Here is a 20,234-nt window from a genome sequence, read left to right as displayed (position 1 = left end):
TCATTGTACAAAATAAGGATCACTCACAAGTGTAATACCAACAGAACAGAATAGCTAGCCCTCATTTTTTCTGTTACATAAATCAGAAACTGAATTCTTAAAAAAGAGGCTAAAGTTAACCACATTGGTTTTTTTTTTTTTTTTTTTTTTTGAAGTAGAAATGTTATTAACAATTTAGCGTGTTGTTAGATTTCCAATACACAATTTGCCAAAAAAGCAAATTGATAATGAAATACTCATTGTATACATGCATACTAAAACCTTTTGATAATCTGGAAGTTTCATCGAAGTTTCATCTCTGTGGTCATTATACTCATATTAACATGGTATGAAATATTGAACTCTCCGATAGCCACAGAACTCTCTCTAATTTCACGGGATCTGGATTTCAGGAGACTATTTCAAGAAGCTAAAACCCAGAAGAGCCAATACAGCACTTTTTGAAAAAAAACTAGAAATAAAAAGTTTCCTGCATAAGAACTAAGAAAAACAGCGGACTTCATGACAAGCCTTCATTTCAGCAGTAACAGAACAGTGTTAAAAAAAGCTACAGAGCTCCATGCTCCTTTTGTGTAGCCCACATTGGGCTTCTGGAATAGCATTAAGGGGACCTCCATTGTTATAGTCTTCCCAGGTTTAGCTACACCCTATACATTTAGCCTCCAGCATCTCCCACACCAATCTACAGAACCTGATCTAATGGGGATGGAGGTGGGAAGAAGCACCAGATGTAATGGATGACGGATTTTTGATGAATGAAAAGTGGTTTCCTAAGTATAGAACTTCATTTGTTAGGAAATTAGACTAAAATAACATGACTATAATGACAAAAAGAAGGTGAAATTTAAAAAAAAAAAAAAAAAAAAAAAGGTATTTTGACAGTCACAGGGAAGTCTAAGAGACATCAGTAATATTCTCTCAACAAAAAGTTTTCATTGGGACAAGATAATTAATGAACAAAGTTTAAACAAGAAAAAAGGAATATTTTATTGAGAAATCAGAGCAGCCGAGATGTATGTCTGATCAAGAAAAGCGCTATAAATTATTATTACAACTCCACTGCCGCCTATTGTGATATTACTTCCAATTTAAGATCATGGTAATCCCCAAAGCATGTTAAACTCCACACTTTAAAATTTAGCAAAAAAACTATTTTCCCATATTCCACGAGCAGCACATTCTCTTTCCAGCTACTTTGTTAAATCCATGCAATTTTCAATGTAATAGGTATGACCAAAACTACACTCCAAACACAACTACTATAACTTTTTCTGTTGTTCCTATTTAAAAAGGCAAGAAAAAACTATTCCTTTTAATAAACTAACAGTGAGATCAGGTTCTGTGTCAATGGCCAACTAGTGCACCATCTGCCCCACAACATGCTCAGCAGGATTACGCTCTAATAAGACTTTTCAGAAAATGGGATCAAAAAGAACTTGAGAAATCAGACTAAGGTTAGTAAAAGGTCAAAGACAAATATTAAGAGTTAAACAACAATCATTATAACCTCAAAGTTATATGCAAGTTTTTAGGTACAATAAAGAAAAAGACCAGAAAAGAAAATTCAAGAATGAGGACTTGGATTAAGCTGCACTTTATCAGACAGAATGTTGGAATATCCAGTATTTCATTTACCATAATTAATAAAGCCAGAAAAAGACCAGAGACCGTTCTGAAGGCTGTTTCCACATGAGTTGAGGGAACGCATTTTTCACCTTCTATACTCGTGGGAAGATATTTTTATCTACATTCAGGGGTGAGGAATAGTAGACATGACTTCCTGTTTATTGCAGAGAATGGAATTCCCAAACCCCATTAATTAAAAAGTGGTAAACATGAATAAACAACATTGAGTCCCTATTCTTAAGATACACCCATATCAAGAGCTCAGTGAATATATTTGCTCCTGATGCATAAAGAAGGTTTTCAGAAAAGTGTATGTACCATTATCTTCCGATCCGAATAAGGTAATACCTACTTCATTTAATTTAGATTGTATTAAATTTGAGACAGTTTTAATAACTGGTTTTACATTTAGCAAATATAGGCTTTTAAAATATCTACAAATAACTGAAAAACATAGATATATCTAGGCCACAAGCAAATAGAATGACTATTGCATTTTCAACCTTACTTCTCATTATATGATGTCTCTGTACTCATTTTCACACCTTTAACAGCACATTAACTTTAGTTTCAGTATGGCATTTCCATCTATTATTTTTTTGAAAACAAAGAAAGCACATCTTTTCCATCAGTTGCAACTATTTGGTTTAACAACTTCTGTAAAAAAATTGTTACATAAAGCTAAGTACAGTGCCTGATCAAATCTCTCCTGAAGACTGTCATACCTATTTGCAGCCCAGTATCCCACAAGAAACATCGCCATCCTCTTTTTAACCTATAAGGTGCCAAATTTAATTGCACTAATATAAATGTAAGGCACTTGCACTCTGTTCTGCAATGATGTTAACAGAAAACAAATACCCAATAAAAACTACGATTGAATGAGAACAGGAATCTGTGGTTTCATAGAAAAGCAATAATGGAAAGGCTAGTAGCATTATGCCATGATGTGCTTTTTCTCAAGACATATACATCAGAACTGGTGGGTTCAATTGTTCTGAGGCTACTGCTAATAGATGCAGTCATAAGTCAGAGGCATAAGGAAATAGGATCTAACTATGGGTGCTAAGTCTGAGGAAAATCCTTCTCAGATGATCTACTGGTGACCTTGCATAAGGCACTCCCCTCATCTTCACCATTTGTTCTATGAACTGGGGTTGAAGGCATAAAGACTGAGCCAGTCAGAACAAGGCTTTATAAACTTAAAACTAAGCCTCCACGCCATTTATACAGGGCTATGCATCAGTGAAGGTGAGAGGGTAACGGATTTGGATCGCAATTCATTGCTCTTGAGAAACGCTCTACTCTTCATTCTTACCTTATCTGAAGATTTTTCTGTATGAGTAAGATTGTAAGAGACCATGCCGTGCTTATAAGAGCTAGAGGGTTTGTATCCAGCATTTTTATTTCTTTTTGACTCTTGAGATACAGGAAGCAGAGCATCTGCCACTAAGTATTCTGAATCTTCAATGGAAGTAAGAATTGCTTTTGCTGTTTCACCTGTTTCATGTCGTTCGAGTGTGCCTAGAAGAACAGAATAGAAGATGTAATTTTTTCAGGGAACTATACTATTTCATATTTCAGCATAATTATCATAGTATTAACATAATACATCTCACGTGAGCAGATAAATCATGAAACATTTACAGATGAGCCAACTCGTTCCTCATTTTTGAACCTTAAAAATATAATTTTACACAAGAGTATTCTACAGTGTTGCTATGTTAAAAAAATAAAGCTTAATTTCTAAAGAAATCAACTTCTAAAGAAAATGCAGCAAATACCTTAGATTCAGACTGCAAGAAACTTATTTTGTATAATATGTGAAGTCAGATATAGTTTTCAAAAGGAGCAAAGGAAATTCAGAAGAATACCACTTGCCCTAACTCTGTTCAAAACAGTCATGTGTTTTCTTCTCACAAAGCCCTCACAGAGCATGTATCATTAACAGTGTAAACAATAACACATTTATGTAATATTTTAGTGCTGTCCTCTAGTGTTCTAGATTACAAATAGCAAGGGAAAGCTCAAATTTTTCCTTCCGTTCCTAAAAACCATCTTTACCCCTGATGCTTTTTAAACACATGAATATACTATGTGTAGCTTAGTAGTCATGAATATGAATACAATGTTTCAGAGACTATTTCATCACTTATGTGGCTCTAGGCAATCCGATTCCTTTAACCGTTATACCCAGTTATATTATTTTAGTAAGAATTTTATTTAGTCGTAATTTTAGTAATAGTACTTAATGTATAACTAACATTAAAGATATCTAAACTGAGCTTAAATGTATTTGAAATGAGCTCCTATTATATACTACACATTTCCTATAGGAATTAAACTCATAAGAAATTGCTGAAATGGCATGTTTCCTATAAATATCAGGGATAAAAGACATGTGAAGGATTTTAAAAGTATTAAATATCTGCTATAACATGAAATGTTTTTTTCCCTTAAGTTTGAATTCTTTGTAGCCTCAAGTAATACAACATGAATTTTCCCTTTCACTGCTACCAGAAAAAATGTGTAACGGTGAAGTTCTATCAGTAACACCTGCTAAAAATATTGGACTGGGATTGAGGGATCTCATACGATAAGTGTTTGTGTGTGTATGTGTGTATAAAATCTCTTTATCTGAAATTATTTCTCTGAAACTCATCCATTTCTGTTCACTGTACTATCACCTCTTATTTATATGGCCGAGAGTCTTTGAATTCAGAGCAGAAGAAAGTAATGCAACTGATTTTGTCCCCTACAAAATCACCTGAATACCATAGATCATTATAATAATGCACTGAAAAAATAAGGATCAGCCCCAGTGATTTTGAGTAGGTCATTTTCTTCATCCCTCCCCAGGGTTTGCAGCCAGTGTCAGGGATTGTTACAGAACTGAATATTTACTGGAAGAAAAGCAAGTGGCCCAAAGATCTTTACAGTCGGACTGTCTACAAACACTTCAAAATAATACTGACTACAAAGCTCCCAACATTGCAACATTTCAGTACTTCAGGAACACAACTATGTTAATAGATGCCTATAAGGAAGTATTATACAATTCATACTAGACATGAGTAAACACACATTCTTAAAAGTATTATAGTGTTTGCAAAGTTAAGAAATTTGGAAATAATACAGTCACTCAGCTAATGTTATTTTGGTCTCTTTATATGTCCAATGTAGTCTTTCAAGCTATAAGCACGTCCTGTTTCCTCACAGAACTCCCTGCATCATTCAGAGCCGAAGATAAACAAAGGTCACCAATGAAGTAGTCGTTCTCCCTCGTTAAGTTTGAAGGACTAAGCTTTCTCTACTACCTTCTGCAGCAAGTCCACTATGCAGGGAATATTTATAGGTATACACACATGCGTATCCATCCTTGTTTTCTGTATCACTTTTGTCTGTGCAATTCACTACTAGAGTACTCAAGTGCTTCAAAAAGACTGTTATCATAAAACCCCTGTGAAATTACAGGGTATCATGTTATCTTTATGGTCAAGGAACTAAGGCAGAGATTACAATAAATTTTTAATAAATCCAAGAATTTTGGGGCCATGGTATTAAATTTCAAAGACCTTATTATACATACTCTTTAGCATTAGACAGAACTTCAAAAATTCAAAATGGGTTTTGTCAGCTCCAGATGCATCTATGAGCACCTCACCACCAGTCATCCCTCAGAGCCAGACTATTCTGTGGAAGAATCTTGTGGATATACAATAGAATACAATCACTTAATTAAGGCTATCATACTACAGTGGCAAAAGAGGATAAAACCATGTTTCCAACAAAAATAAAGATCTGAGTTGCCTGACTTTTTATCCTCCTATATATGCATATACACTTAGGAGTAAAAATGAAAATATATTTAAGACTTGCATTATTTTCCATATATCAGAGCTTCTTCCCTGGCAACAGCTTCAGAGCCAAGTTTTCAACTTCTGATTGAAGGAAAAATCTTTAGTTGAAAGAAAAAGAAACAGACCAGAAGAAGTGGTAAAAGTTACAGAAAATGGGGACAGCAGCATTTCACCTTTGAAGATCATGGCCTGAATGGAATAAACAGGTAGCCTTAATGTATGTGAAAGCAAATTAATATTTTATGTTTTACACACACACACCCCCATTTCATTTTCAACTGCTGACAGATGTGCTTCTACATATTATAGACTTATGGATGCAAACTGAACACTTCTGCTACCTACCAAACTCTTTTCTAAGTGTCAGTGTCAGGATCATGGCATAGCAAGTATACCATTTTGTACATTTGGAGAAGAGAAAATTAACTTCTCAACCAAAAAAAAAAATCCCTTCTGCGTTCATACTAGGCAAGAAATATGACTCGGCCTCTCACAGAGGAGTTACTTTTTTTTTTTTTTTTTAAAGCACATTTATAGACAGGAACATTGACTAGAAAACAATGCCCTGGACAACCAGCTTAGCTTCTTACTTACAGAAGGCTATGATATCATAAAATCAATTTCAAAAACTTAGAGTTCCTTCTTTAAATCATTCATGTATCATTCATAACGGCTATCTCAAATACCTTATAAGCAGCACCTTCTAGAAGATGGTTCTTTTCTTAAAAACACGCTTGCTTGCATATACTTCTTAATCATGGATCTCTGTATCTCTGTGTATATATATATGTACTGATTTGTGCATACATCTGGAGCCATAATAAAAGGGCACAAAGTGCATAGAAAAATGACTGTGATGGAAGGGGGTGGGTGATCATGAAAGTATTACAAAGTATTTATTTTATCCAGTGTACTTTACAGTTCTGAAGAGCCCAAAATACTCATTTGCAGAGTGAGTAGGTGACAGAGACAAAATAAAGGAAGATATCTGTATTCTGTGATTCCTGAATACATATTTAAGAGAAACAAACAGGGGGTGGGGGAGAAGGATAGAGAAACATGTGTATGTGACACAGATATTCAGACCACTGCAAACAGTCAAAAGAATACTGGGGCAGGGTGGTTATTGTTCCAGAAACAGTTATTAGGAACATGTTGTCTCTGATTTTAAAAGGAAAATAAAAATAAAAAGAGCCTGTACATGGGAGTATAGGAAAGAGGACAGAAATAAAGACAACTCTCAAACCTGAAGTATTTTAAACACAAATGAGCCCAAAAGCTTTTGATTGGGGAGCATAAAATAACAATAGATGAAATGGAAAAGGCAGGGTTTTCTATGTAGCAGCAACACTACTGCTATGACCCCCTAGTATACATACAAAATACAGGAAAAGAAAGTCTTTATCTCTCTAGTGCTGTGACCATGGCAACCAAGTCTCAGGAACAGACAAGAGTGGAGTATTTCACTCTCCTGGGCAGCTTTGGACCACCAGATGTGACCGGCTAGAGACTGTTACAACATCTTATTCTTCTGGACCAAGTACTACAAATTGTGTCTCTTCGTGTTAGCACTGTCCACACAGTTCTCCAGGTTCTGCTCTTACTGAATGATGTGCTTTTACTGGGGAGGTCATGCATATTATCCTGCCTCAAGATGAGGTATTCACTGACATCACATGACTTGCCATATCATCAGGCTCCAGTGCTTTCTGGTTGCTGTCACAGCTAAAGTATTGAAAATCCTCAATATTGCTGTGCTGCTGTGACCTATAACTCAGCTGAATCTTACAGCATAACAGTGATCTGTGAATGAAAAATGGTTTCAGAATTGATTTTATTTAAAAAGAGCACATGGTCAAGAACAAATCCTTTTCTTTACTAGTAGTCAAAACAAAAAACTCACCTTTCAGAACAAGTATCATCTGTAATATTAGCTGTTTTATTTTCCGTCAAGATCTGTTTTATTTTCTGTCAAGATCTTCCTTTCCATAAATACCTATTTCATCTGAAAAGAAACTCCCACCCACTTTCTTCTACGCTGGTAGAGTCAGGCAAACAGAAATCTTATGTCCCTCACTAGAAGATGCTTGAATTCTGCAAGTCTACCCATCCTGCTCCAAGACAGTGGTCAAGCACTTCACCGAAAAAATTTCCCCTAACTGCTAGTGCTACCACTCTAATATCAAATGGCCCAAAACAGATGGAACAAACATTGCATTAAGTAAGCACATGTACTTCCAACCAGTATCAAGACAAAAGTAAATGCAATTTAACAAATAGAAATGGGGTAGATCAAACAAAACCCAGCCTATTAAAATCTAATAATCTTTAAAAGGATATTTTACATATAGGTATAGATTAACAATGGAGATGCCCTGTGACTACAGCAATGTACACCAGAGCATGTAGAGTGTCTTGGCAGACACTCCATAACGATTTTTGCATTTGGAAGATTTCTGTCATGTAGTCCAACTGCTATACATAACTGACGTTCTTCAGAATATAAATTTTCAGAATAGCATTAGCAAACTATTATCAGAATATCCTTCAGCTAAAGAAAGCAATGAAGAACTATTCAAAGAAAGCTACTGGAATATCATATATAATGCAAGTTTACATATGTAGGTGAAAAGAGCAGTTCTCCAACGCAGCCAGTCCTCATCTCAGGATTTCTGCTGCAGACACAACACCCCAGAAGAAAGAACATTAAAACTCCCCTGTTCTCTCCCTGACTCCATCTAAGCTATCCTAAACAGCAAAGGACAATAATCCTGTAACAGGAATGGCTGAGATACTGTAAATGTGCTGAACTGGGCTGAACAAAAGAAGTGGCCAGCTCTGAACTTGGAAGAGATGTGAGCAGTTTCTGTTTATTTCTTTATTACCATCTGACACATGGAATGAAGATAAGAATCTGTCCCTTAATGTCTGGAATGAAAACCCTCCCTGATATAAGTCTTCTGTCTGACTGCACTGACCATGTCAATCAGTTCTCATTTCCACTGTTTGTTTGGGGTTTTTTTGATTGTTTGTTTGTTTTAATATATATAATCTTACTTCATTATTAATGGTAAGAATGAAGATCAATTATCAACCATAGGAAATTGATCCTTTTAAACACAGACACATACAGCTCAATTCCATACATGTTCCACCTCGTATACATAAAGTACATACATTTATGTATGTGTATGTATACATATAAAGATACCTGACTACTCTCAGTATAAAAGAGTGTGTCCTTAGCTTCTGCAAATTGGGCAAACGATGACATTGCCTTTTTTTTCCCCGAGACAGACTTTTCCACTACCTTTTATTATTCTACATCAATAAGAAATTACTGAAAATGACCGAAATTTAGGTAACTATGAAATATTCAAGTGCAAGCTACAGACTGACACGAAGCTTACATGCATAAAATATAAGATGCCTTAAGAAAAGGCAAAACATTAGTTAAAGTTTTAAGTTAAGGCTGACAAAACAAACAAACAAAAACCCAAACACTAAACTTCCACAACACTTTTATATTCATGCTTAGGACTTGTTTTGAACAATTCACATTTTCAAAATACGCTAACAAACATTTCCTCATCATTTGTGTCTTTTAGAAAGGGATTTAAGTGACAGCATAAGATATGCAGAGAAACTACAGTAAAATGGCAACCTTCCATCTTATTGCATGTTATCATTTGTACCACATACGTTACCTTTAACATACCTTGAATTTCTTCACAGAGCTACTTTCTTAGAGAAAGACCATCTAAATCAGAAATTGTTTAATGTTGCATTAAGTGTTAATTGTTTAAATGTTACAGTACTCTTGGCCCAAGAAGTTGTCTTGTCTCAGTTCAATAGTGCACAGCTGGGTTAGCTCACTCCCTGCAGGTTCTCCCTTTCTCTAAGGATGCCTCTTAACCATGAAGGTGGAGGGGGGAGAGAAATCAAGAAGACCTCAGCCCTCATGGTGTCTGCCCTGACTATTAATGTTGAAGGTCAGACCATGACCTAAGAACAGAAGAGCTAAATCACTAGAGCCTTTTTCCAAATACGAAAAGCTCCCTACAGGGGAGATACAAGTCTTTCACAGTCTTCAATTAACTCCTCCTAGTAATGCAACAGGGTATTTAATATTCGAGCCATAGTTTTGTAAGGGCTATTCTTTATAGTTTTACAAGGGATGATGAAATTAGGTGCAATATAACTGTTTGAGAGATCACTGTTAGGAATATCAAATGAGACATATCTGTCCTAATATCAGAAAGAGTATGCACAAAAGGGGTTTTTGTATAACCAGGCAGACTTTAGGACTCATATTCTGGGTGCACTCACAGATGTACCTGACTTAAGATGAATATGTTATTTAAACAAATTGTCTACCAATATTATATTGTGTAATTCTAAAACAAAAGAAAGCAAAGATATTGTGTGGGTGTAAATTGAGTATGTGTAGAACGTGTGAGTGTGTGTACAAGACTGATTGAATGATAGCACTTTTTTTTAAAGCACAGGGTTAGACTGAAACAAGAGAAATTTTACTCAAACCTCAGAGTGTCTTGGAAAAAACCCACAAAAGTTAATGAAGCAATTGGTCATATACCATCTCTTCCTGAAACACTTGCGTTTCTCCAAAAGCCTTGAATGTTTTCATTCACACAAATTATGGCAATTTTATCAAAAGTTTAATTTTACTATCCAAATATCTAACAAACATTTACTAAAACAACTCTATAAGCATTTCTATCAAGTAACACTTATCACAAATTGACCATTTGGCACTTTTGAAGATTTATGGTTTATCATCGGTTAAAGATGAAGTTCATTGCCCTACTCACATGAACTGCATAGAGATCGACCTGGTGCCCCTTCCTAACAAAACCGTTTCACAGTTACTGCATCTTAGTCCTGGAAATACATAAATGACTTGGATTTCTGACCAGGGGCATAGGATCCTACAGGCAAACTTTCTTAGCCAGGCTTTTTTGCTCCCAAGCATGTAAAAAATAAGCATGTAGTATGGATGTAGTTAGCAAGGACTCTAAAACTGAGTTTTGCATCAGCCCAAATCTTTAGGCTAAAAAAAAAAAAAAAAAAAAAAAAGGCAGTGACAGCAATGACTTTGACCCTAGCTATACCACAGCCTCCAGCATATGAAACACAACCACAGGATTTATCAGCTAGGCCACGCTCACCCACTCAAATCTAATTCTGACCAATGACCTGAAAAGGAAGATGGAGAGACAGAGGGAGAGAAAGGGAAAATGAAAGAGATATCAAAAGAGACTGTAAATCACTAAATTTTGCAAGGACAAAAGGGTCAATTTTCTACAATTATCTTGGCATAGATGTATAGTAATTAATGACCGACTTTACTTTGATACAGTTCTAAGTTTCATTAAAACCGTACATTTCCTCACAGCCACCTGCTGAAACCTAAACCTTAGTTTTTTAAACAGTTTAAATCACTAATTTCTTTCAGAGATGAGAAGAGCTGTCAGACATACTAAATGAGGGTCTACTTAAAAAACAAAACAAAACCAAACCCCACATATTCTGCAACTCCAGTGATACTTGCATAGAGTTTACCAGAGGTTTAGAAGACTTATTATGGTTGGCATCAATTATAAAAATATTGGAGCATATATAACTACATACAAATTATCTTTAAACAGTGTTTGAAAATGTTCCAGCATGTTTGACCATTAATATGATCAAAGGTTTGATCTATAACACCACTACGTGCAGAGTAATTTCATACTCTCCACAGCAAGGATGCTTCTGAAATTGAAGAGGTTTTATATAACAGTTTAAATTACTCAATGTGACATTAACATCACAAGAAATATTTCCAGAGTGTTTCTGAACTCCTGTCTATTTTTTATAAAGATTTTTTTTGCAATAGAAGTTATCATACAGATGGATTTGACTAACGTTAGACACTGCATATTTTATGGGGGCTGCCAATCTCATTAAAAGCCCGTTTTAATTTACTGATACCTGTGTAGTTTTTCAATGCTTGAGCTAAAGTTTTCTATGCTTAACAGCTACTTTAAGTTGGTGGAATTTTTTTTGTTTCTCAGCAAAAGTGTTTCAAACCATTTATCATTCATGTTAAAATCATGAAACACATGGGTGTTTCAGAAAATCTTCATGCCTTAAAGTATGGACTCAAAGCCGAACATTACAATTCTGTGAAATTCACTGTCAATACTGATGTCTTGTTCCCACCACAATGACAGTTTTAACTGAAGCACCATTACCTTTTCTGTTTACTGAAGCAAGAGAGGTCTATACAGAATCCACCCCACATGACAACATAGAGAAGTCAATCTTATTACAGTGAATGGAAGTGATAGTCTTTCACTTGCCGCTATTAAAAAAAACAAGCTATAAACACATAGAAATGATATACAAGTATCAACATGATGCTAAGCTTGCAAAGACAAGTAGTAAAAGCGAAGAAAGTCTCTGAATTGAGGTAGCAGGCACTTTTATGCAAGTCTCTGGTGCACTGTATACATCAAAACGTGTTTTTTTAAATTATGTAACACCTAGAGCGTTTAAGAATAATGCCATAGAAAGCACTGTCATTTTTAGGATTCCTGCTTTGCTTAGATGCAGAAGTTAGAAGCCAAGACAATCATAACACTTCTGCACTTGACAGGAAAATATTGTTACTAAGTACTCAGATACTGTGATAACCAACATGGCAAAATACAAGAAGTAGTATTATATTCAGAAAAGGGTTCAAATAGGGCACAAACAGGGAAAGCAATCCACATTAAATAGTGGGGATAAACCAAAATATTATATAAATATTTATTCAGTAATTGTCCTCAAGAGTTAAGAGGTACATGAAAAGAAAACTAAATGCAGAATTGCACAAATTAGATTTGTGCAATTAGATTTGCACAAATGGTCTTAACCTTAACATCTCTGGGCTTTTCAAAGCTGAACTTCATAAACTTCTTTTCCTTCAAACACATATCTTAAGTGTAGTTAGTTATATAACTGTACTTTCATAATCTGTTTTTGTCTTTTTTTTGTCATCTCTAGCAACTCAATTTTATGTAGAAAACTTTAGTTATGTCCCTTATTTTTAATTAAATTGTCCTGTATGTAATTAACTGGTACAGAATATTAACACACAAAAGATAAGGATCCATAAACAATTCAGAGGTGAGGATAGTCATCGAAAGGAAAATAAAAGTCAAGCAGGTAATTAGCTTAATAAAAAGCTTATTATAACATTGATAATCAAATATCATCTTATGAATTATATTTCCCAGCCAGTGCACATTTCAAGCAGGTACAGTAAAATCACCACTGCCATTAAGAGAAACAGATTACATACTAAAAATCACCACGATCACCACAGCTCTTGTACAGATAGCAAGCACAATGTGGAAAAAACTGCACTGAATTTGAAATTAATATATGAATAATTTATCTAAAGTGTTTTGTAAAAATGTGTTTCAATCAGAAAAATTAATGGAGTTTCTTGTTCCTGAAGGACTGGATCATCCTTCATGTTATTCAGCGCTTTTGCAAAATTAAGAAATCGGGTTTTGTGTATGAAAAAAACATAATTGCCCTTTGTATGTAAAAAGCAAGATCCCCCAGGCTAGGGGCTCAGAATATGACACAAAGTTTTTTGAACTTCGCTTTCAGAGCTCACAAACCGTTTTTAAAAAACAGCTTCTAAACAAGTAGTGAAAAATTGTAATGGCACTACTACAATAACATGTGAAAGCACCTTTACTGGTCCTCTGAAAAAGAGGAAAGGAGAATGTTTTCTGCCTTTTGGACAGATTTCCCTCATCACATGGGGTACTGTTTACACCAATACTATGAATGCAAGTGAGCCATATCTGTACTTGAATTTATTCTAATATAGCATATTACCAATAACACCAGTGACAGTGTCATAGATAACAACGCAATAAGACAATCCCCAGTGTCTTCAGATAAGAAGCCTGTAAGACAACTAAGCCACCACGTCTTCTCAAACCGAAGTGCAGTAATGGCCCAACACATCTCCTAATTCATGTGCCTTAATATCTTGCATACTCTCTATTCAAAGTATTTCATCTGCCATCTGAATGACTTAACTGGACACAATCTTCTAAAAACATGGTTAGCTACATAAATCCAAACTATTATTTATTGATGGTTTTGACCCTTTCTAGTAAGGATTGGAAGTATACACTTAATTTTGACTATACAGGAGATCTGACCTCAGCAGAAATACTCTTTAGGCATATGTTTCAAATTTTTTCTGTGTTGGGGCTAGCATGACGCAAGGAAGTTCTCAAAAATCTACATTCCCTGGGTGAGTATAAAAATACAATGTAGCCAGTGTAAGGTTAACCCTATTACTATGATAACTGAACAAAAAGTTTTATTAAGTGATGCTATTCTATTTTTAAACTCACACTAAGCGTGTTGTAAAACAATAAAACAGAACAAGGCTTGCAAGGCAGAAGAAAATAACAAGAAATTAGTAGATGATTCATTCTGCAAGCATGAGGAACTTCAAGGAATAAATTCATATTAAACTAGTACTAATTGAAAGACTAAATCTACCTCTGATAAAGACTGTTACCTATGAGCAAGGAAGATTGCTCTTTAACATCTACCCATTCTTTTCCTCACTCTCAATACATATTAGATAGAAATGTGGCTCAGTGGACATGCAGCCATATGCTGTATACAGCAAGAAAAAAAAAAGAACAGAACACTGATCCTTTTATTACTACATCTTATCATACTGATATTTACCTTTTTAAAAAAAAGCAAAGATACCAACTGCTTAGGAAATGTAAAAGCAATACAGATAACAGCTAATTTCCTTATTGAAGTGGATTTCAAGTGGTGGCTATTGGAAGAAATATTCTGCAGTTTAATTAGAATAAAATTTGTTATTGATTTTCATATTTGTCTTCTAGCACACAAGTTTGGAACATATCCTGTACACATGCTATATTAATATTCCAAATGTATTATTAGATCAATATTTATTGTCATGGAAGGATATTCCACTGTAATGGAAAGTTGCCATATCCATATATTAAAATTTAGGCAAAATACATTAAACTACACAGATATTAGTTCATGGCTTCTGTATTGTTTTCTATATCACTACTCACATGCATGTGCAATAACAACATTTAAACTTAGAATAATTTTACTTTGTTCTGTAAACCAAAGGACTAAAAGGATGGGATTCAATTTGTCTTATTCTAGACCTGTAACAGCAGCAGGCAATTAGCTTTGCTTCCCCCCTGCCCTTCTTTAGACTCCCCTTGTAGCCAATGAGGAAAAGATACAGACTTTTACTTATTCCTACTTCCTCCTGCTCATTACAAAACCAACATGAACTACTTGCTTATAGGTAGAGGTCTTAAGTATAGATAAAAGTCTCAAGTTAGATAAGGTAAATTCCACTTGAAGTCAACTATACTCTTGATATTTAACACATTTCAGCATAAACTATGCTGAAATGCCTATTTATTTGGAATAAAGTCAGGCCATTGTACTCAGGCAACTTCCCATTGACCATGTAAAATAAGGTATCTTTGGCAATCTCATGAAGAGAGGGAGCAACAAGTTGCACATGAAGTAGTACTGGCTTAGATTTTAATCTGTGTGACAATGTTTCTCCCACCCCATAAAGTGTTAAAAACTGCTTATGAAAGCCTGCTAAAAGACAACTAAAATATTTTTAAAACTTCAGAATGCTTTTTGAAGAAGTGTGTCAGCCTCTGTCATAGGAAACTGGACAATGAACTGTTATGCATAATGAAGTCTTTCCTCTGCTTAAGGGGTCATCCTCTTAATTACCTGGTGGAAGGACAGTTTTGGAGCTAAACTAGTATAAGTGGAAGACAGTCATAGGTACTATATGCCCCTAAACTTTTGTAAAGTTATCTATCAAATTCAACAGAACTATTGCTTACTCTATAACAGTGTAAATATTGAAAAATTCATGGAAATTCCTTAATCCACAGCCTCAAATTATAAACAGACTGGCTGTTTTCCCAGTTATCCATTACCTCTAGTACAGTAACACTGTTCAGATTTTTTTTAAAACTGCAAACAGTGATATATGAGTCTGACATGAAATCAGGTCCTCCACTGACTTTCACTTAGAGGCAAAGCGTCAGTCATGAAGCTAACTGCATAGCCAGAAGAAAAATAAAGAAAAACAGTTTTTGACTATAGAAACAACAAAAACTTTATCTTATGTCCATTTCCATTATGGAATCCAAGCACAAGGCTACCACTTAAACTTTATCCTCTTTAACTGAGTCGGGGAACATGCTCACAGGTAACTGTATAGGCAAGTGGTACTATGCATGGCTGCCTGTTCATTTGCCAACAGATGAAAACCATAACGAAAGGCTGCTGTGTTTCTGCAGAGGTTTGTCTGTGATGCCATATACATCTTTCCTGTACGTCTGAACAATGCTTTGTCTGCCTGAGTGGCACTGAAGCACCTACATAGCTCTTAATCTAGGTCAGGCCAATTTCAAGAATCAACGCCATGACCTCTCATGTTCTCCTACAACACAGATACAATTCACATTAAACGAACTACAGTATATCCAGGTAAGCTTTCCCAGGTATTCACCCTAGATGGCATCTTTTAGTTACCAATGCATAACAGGAATAAAAATAAATTAATTTGTTAATTGCTAATGTAGCAAATAACTGCATCCCTTCTTGTGTTACAGCTATTCCTTAAGAGGTGGTGATTGTAGCTCTCATTCTTGCTTGATACTAGCAACAAAAGATACAGAAACAGGAATTAAAAACCACACTATTAACTATCTGCACCCTTTCTGAATATGTAATATACATGAGCAGTGGCATCATAGAATCATATTTTACTTCGTCTTTAATTTTGAAATAGGCAGCATTTTTAAGTCTAAAGGAGAGAGTTAAAAATATACTCCGATTTTTGTCTCTATGGTACCATTACAGTCTTATGCTATTAAATCTCACTGATTTACAAAGAATTCATTATACTTTAGTGTGAAGTTAGCTAGCTGTACTAAATAAAGTTACATCTGAGATGTAATTCTGTCTCCAGACCCTTAACTTCTTCGGGCTGCTTTAGGCATTGTATGGTGATAGAAACTATTAGTTCTTACATTGTTGAGTGCAGCAATTTGCATTTTGGCCTAGCATCTCTATAGAATTAATGAGTCAAAGTAATTTTCAAGTCATTTTCCATGTTGTTAAGCACACACAGCAGCTGCACTGAATTCACTCCACAATATTTACTGTCCAGAAATCTAGGGAAGAAATGATTGTTTGGTCGGGGTTTTGTTTGTTTGTTTTTTTTAACCAAGAACTTCATTGCACCACACTGTGGGGATAAAAGTATCCCCACTGTCAGGAGTTAATTCAAAGGCATACACTGCCTAAGTACCATTTAATCCTGCAAGATACCTTTCTGAGCAGTGCAGACCTGGCCTTCTCTAACACCACCCATGGAACTGCCTTTTCTCAGGCCTACACAGATGACTTCTTTAAATCAACAGCCAAAAATTTCAATTTAAAAATGACAGAGTGAATTATTTAGAAATTATTTACTTAGCCCCAGAAGTTTGGAATACCTATGATGTGTCAGAACTATTTCTAGTTAATAGTATATGTTCCATGAAGTAATAAGAATACTGAAAGGCTGAAAAAGTAAAAAGCTGGGAACTCGCACAATTTTTTTTTTTATGTGGGATACCTGAATCTTCAAAATTTTTTATGAGAATACACACTTTCTGTGAAAAATCTGAAACAGAGAAAATAAAGATCTTACGTTTATCTTTAAAGTGTGAAAGTTAAGTACAACACATAACCCCCCTTCTTAGTGCACAACACAAGAACAATTCTGTTGTACACTTCTATCCTCCTGCAGACCCTCGTGTGCAACACAAGTCTTACTAAAGATATGCCTTGATATGAACTAGTGTATTTTTTCATGATGCCTCTACAGCTGTAAGAACAGCTTTGTTAATAATTCAACTTTTAAAGTAACTTTCTGTACTTTGATAGATTAAATTATACTCTTTCTCATGTCATTAGCATAGTTATTTTTGCTTAAAGTTTGAGGGTTTTTTTTGTTTGGTTGGTTTGAGGGGTTTCTGTGTTTGGGTTGTGGTTTTTTTTTTTTTTTTTTCTTTCTTTGTTCTTTAAGAAGGGAATTACGTGTTGCATTGACATAATATGGGGTCTGAGTCCCCTTAGAATCCAATATCTTGCCAAGAGGTACATTAAGACTTGCCACCTTGTGCGCTTTAACCTTAATTCACATCATAGGAGCACCTGAGGAGCTGTTACACTGTATCCTACAAATATAAAAAACACAGACTATGATGGATCCATAAAAAAATGCATCGTAAAAGTATCATTGCATGCTCAACATCAGTGTTTTGGAGATTTAATATCTTGTCTATTTCCTTCTTTAAACAAAGTCATTAAGTTCTGATAGAAAATAACAGATGCAAATCAGTTAAAAATGATAGATACGACAATAGATTTATAAGGAAACAAAATATTCTGTGGTTCTTTGTTACATTTATTTGCTCAATTTTACTGCAGAGTTTCAAATGCATGCTAATTCTTTGGTTAAAAGATGACCCTACAAGAAATGCTAATAAACATTTACGTATAAAAGACTTTCATGGATGTCTCACTCTCAAATTGATATGTACTTCAGAAACAGCCTACCTACAGCTGTATGTTTTTGAAAAATGTCCTTTTTAGCTGTGAAGAGAACATTCTATATCAAGATTTCCCCCATCTAAATTTCCTCAACTGTTTTCAACATTAGTTTTAAAAGAGCAATGAAGATGTAGATAGAACAGCTGGAGACTAGTAGCATCGTTACAAACTCCTCCATAAAAATGTGTGTATTTATTAATGATTGCTGAGCATTTAGATGCCTGCTCTAGTTTCCCTTAGTTACAACAGGGATCTAGTACAATATCTTTCCCTTCTACCTTTAATACTTTACCACTAGTAAAGGTTACTTTCTGGCAATTGCTACAAAACAAGCAGTTAGGCAATGATAAGAATCAAATTAATTTTTCATTTTTGGTGTTTTATTTACTTTATGCTAAAGTATGGGGCAGATATAGCTTACAGGTTTTACTGTTAACAGAAATACAATTTGCATAAACAAAGCGCATGCTGCCATTACGGGGGGGAGTAATCATGAGATCTAGTAATACCTTTAGGAACAGAAAAGAACACATTGGAGAGGAAACATTCTTCCTTTTACAGGGAGGAGAAGAAAGTAACCATTGTCAATATTGCAGATGTGCTGACAGAGACTAGGTAAAATGAAGGGATTAGAGGAATGACAAGACAGGAAGAAGGATCCCAAGGCAGTACTGTTCCACAAACCTTCCAGAAAGAGGATTGAGCAGACAGGTAAAACCCATGTCCCCTCCTGACCGGAGAAAATGCACTGAAAACTGTAATAACATGCATCTACATAAATAGCAGAACACACATAAGAAGAATCTTAGATATTTAGCAGAAAACAGAATTTAAAGTTACACAGGAAACAACAAATAAACGCAGGATAACAAGTTTAGAATATCCTAACTCAGAGTCTAGTATTTACTTTTGAAAATTCAACCCAGCAGCGCACCTAAATCTAAAATTCTAAGCAAAACCATCACATAGTCACTCAGCAACAATAAGACAGCAAAGAAAAATAAGTACAACACTATATACAATCTAACAGTCTCCCGTGAGGTCACATGTTCTCTTCTTAATTTTTTTATTGAAATTTTTGAACAAAAATATTTAAAAGAATTTTTAAATCTCAAAATGCAATGCAAAAATATGTGAACTTCATAAGATAACTTCATATTTTTTTAGTAGCTGTAGGAAAAAAACACCAGTGTAAAACAAGGGGTTTTAACTACTATAATTGTTAGTTCAGCTTAATTTTATTCTAAACTTTTTTTAAAGAAGCAACTCAGTACATTTGGGAAAAGAATAAGTACCAAAGGCATTTCCCATGCCAGTAGCTTAATGATACTAAAGAGCTTACTAACACAACAGGCTTGTAATTTATGCTGTACTCATTTTGCCAAGTCCTTCATTAAACAGATATTTTGTACTTTAAAACAAGGCACTTTCTTGTCCAAAGCAGACAGCCTAGACAGCATGTTGCAATAACTTGTAAAGTAAATTGTGACCTCAATGTTACATTAGTAAAACTGTGTTTTCATAGAGTACTAATATGACGTGCATTTCAGTGGTTCTAGACTCATTATGCACTTCCGTCCTCCCTGGATCTCTGAATTGCATGGAAACACTGCACTGTAATGTCTAGTACCATTACAGCTTCTAACAGTTCTGTTGGTCAAAGTTCAAATAACTACATTTATTACCCTTGTGAATCAGCATTACACTCTCAAGTCACTTGGGAATCTACAGTTTAACCTGAAACACTCAGCTTTAGTTTTCCTGACTACACAGCTGTGAGCTTTGCAATTATCTTCCACTATTAACTGATTATCAATTAACTCAAAAGGTTTCTCAGATTATGATTTTGCTGAAGAAATCAGAACTTTGTGCTCTAACTTGGGATTGATTGAATTTCATTCTTTGTAAGAACTAAAGAGAATAACTTACATTTTATTTATAGCTTCCAGAAATATTCTACTCAATTCACTGCAATGTCAGCTAACCATCTGATTGTCAGGATCTGACTTAAGCTATTGTATTTTA

General features: G+C 34.9%; 1 protein-coding gene across 1 annotated transcript in view; it reads right to left on the bottom strand.

The window, feature by feature from the left end:
* Window positions 1–20,234, bottom strand: part of WDR72 (WD repeat domain 72) — a gene marked incomplete at both ends in the record, with an annotated part of 114,587 nt that overhangs the window by 74,663 nt on the left and 19,690 nt on the right. Inside the window, one exon of the mRNA XM_082321669.1 lies at window positions 2,945–3,150. Coding sequence (XP_082177795.1) covers window positions 2,945–3,150 — 206 coding nt within the window. The remainder of the gene's footprint in view (window positions 1–2,944; window positions 3,151–20,234) is intronic.

The sequence above is a fragment of the Platalea leucorodia genome, assembly GCF_965183815.1.
Source record: "Platalea leucorodia genome assembly, chromosome: 9".
In the NCBI taxonomy this organism is placed as follows: domain Eukaryota; kingdom Metazoa; phylum Chordata; class Aves; order Pelecaniformes; family Threskiornithidae; genus Platalea; species Platalea leucorodia.
The sequence above is the reverse complement of the archived record's forward strand: the minus strand, read 5'-3'. Positions and strand labels throughout refer to the sequence as shown.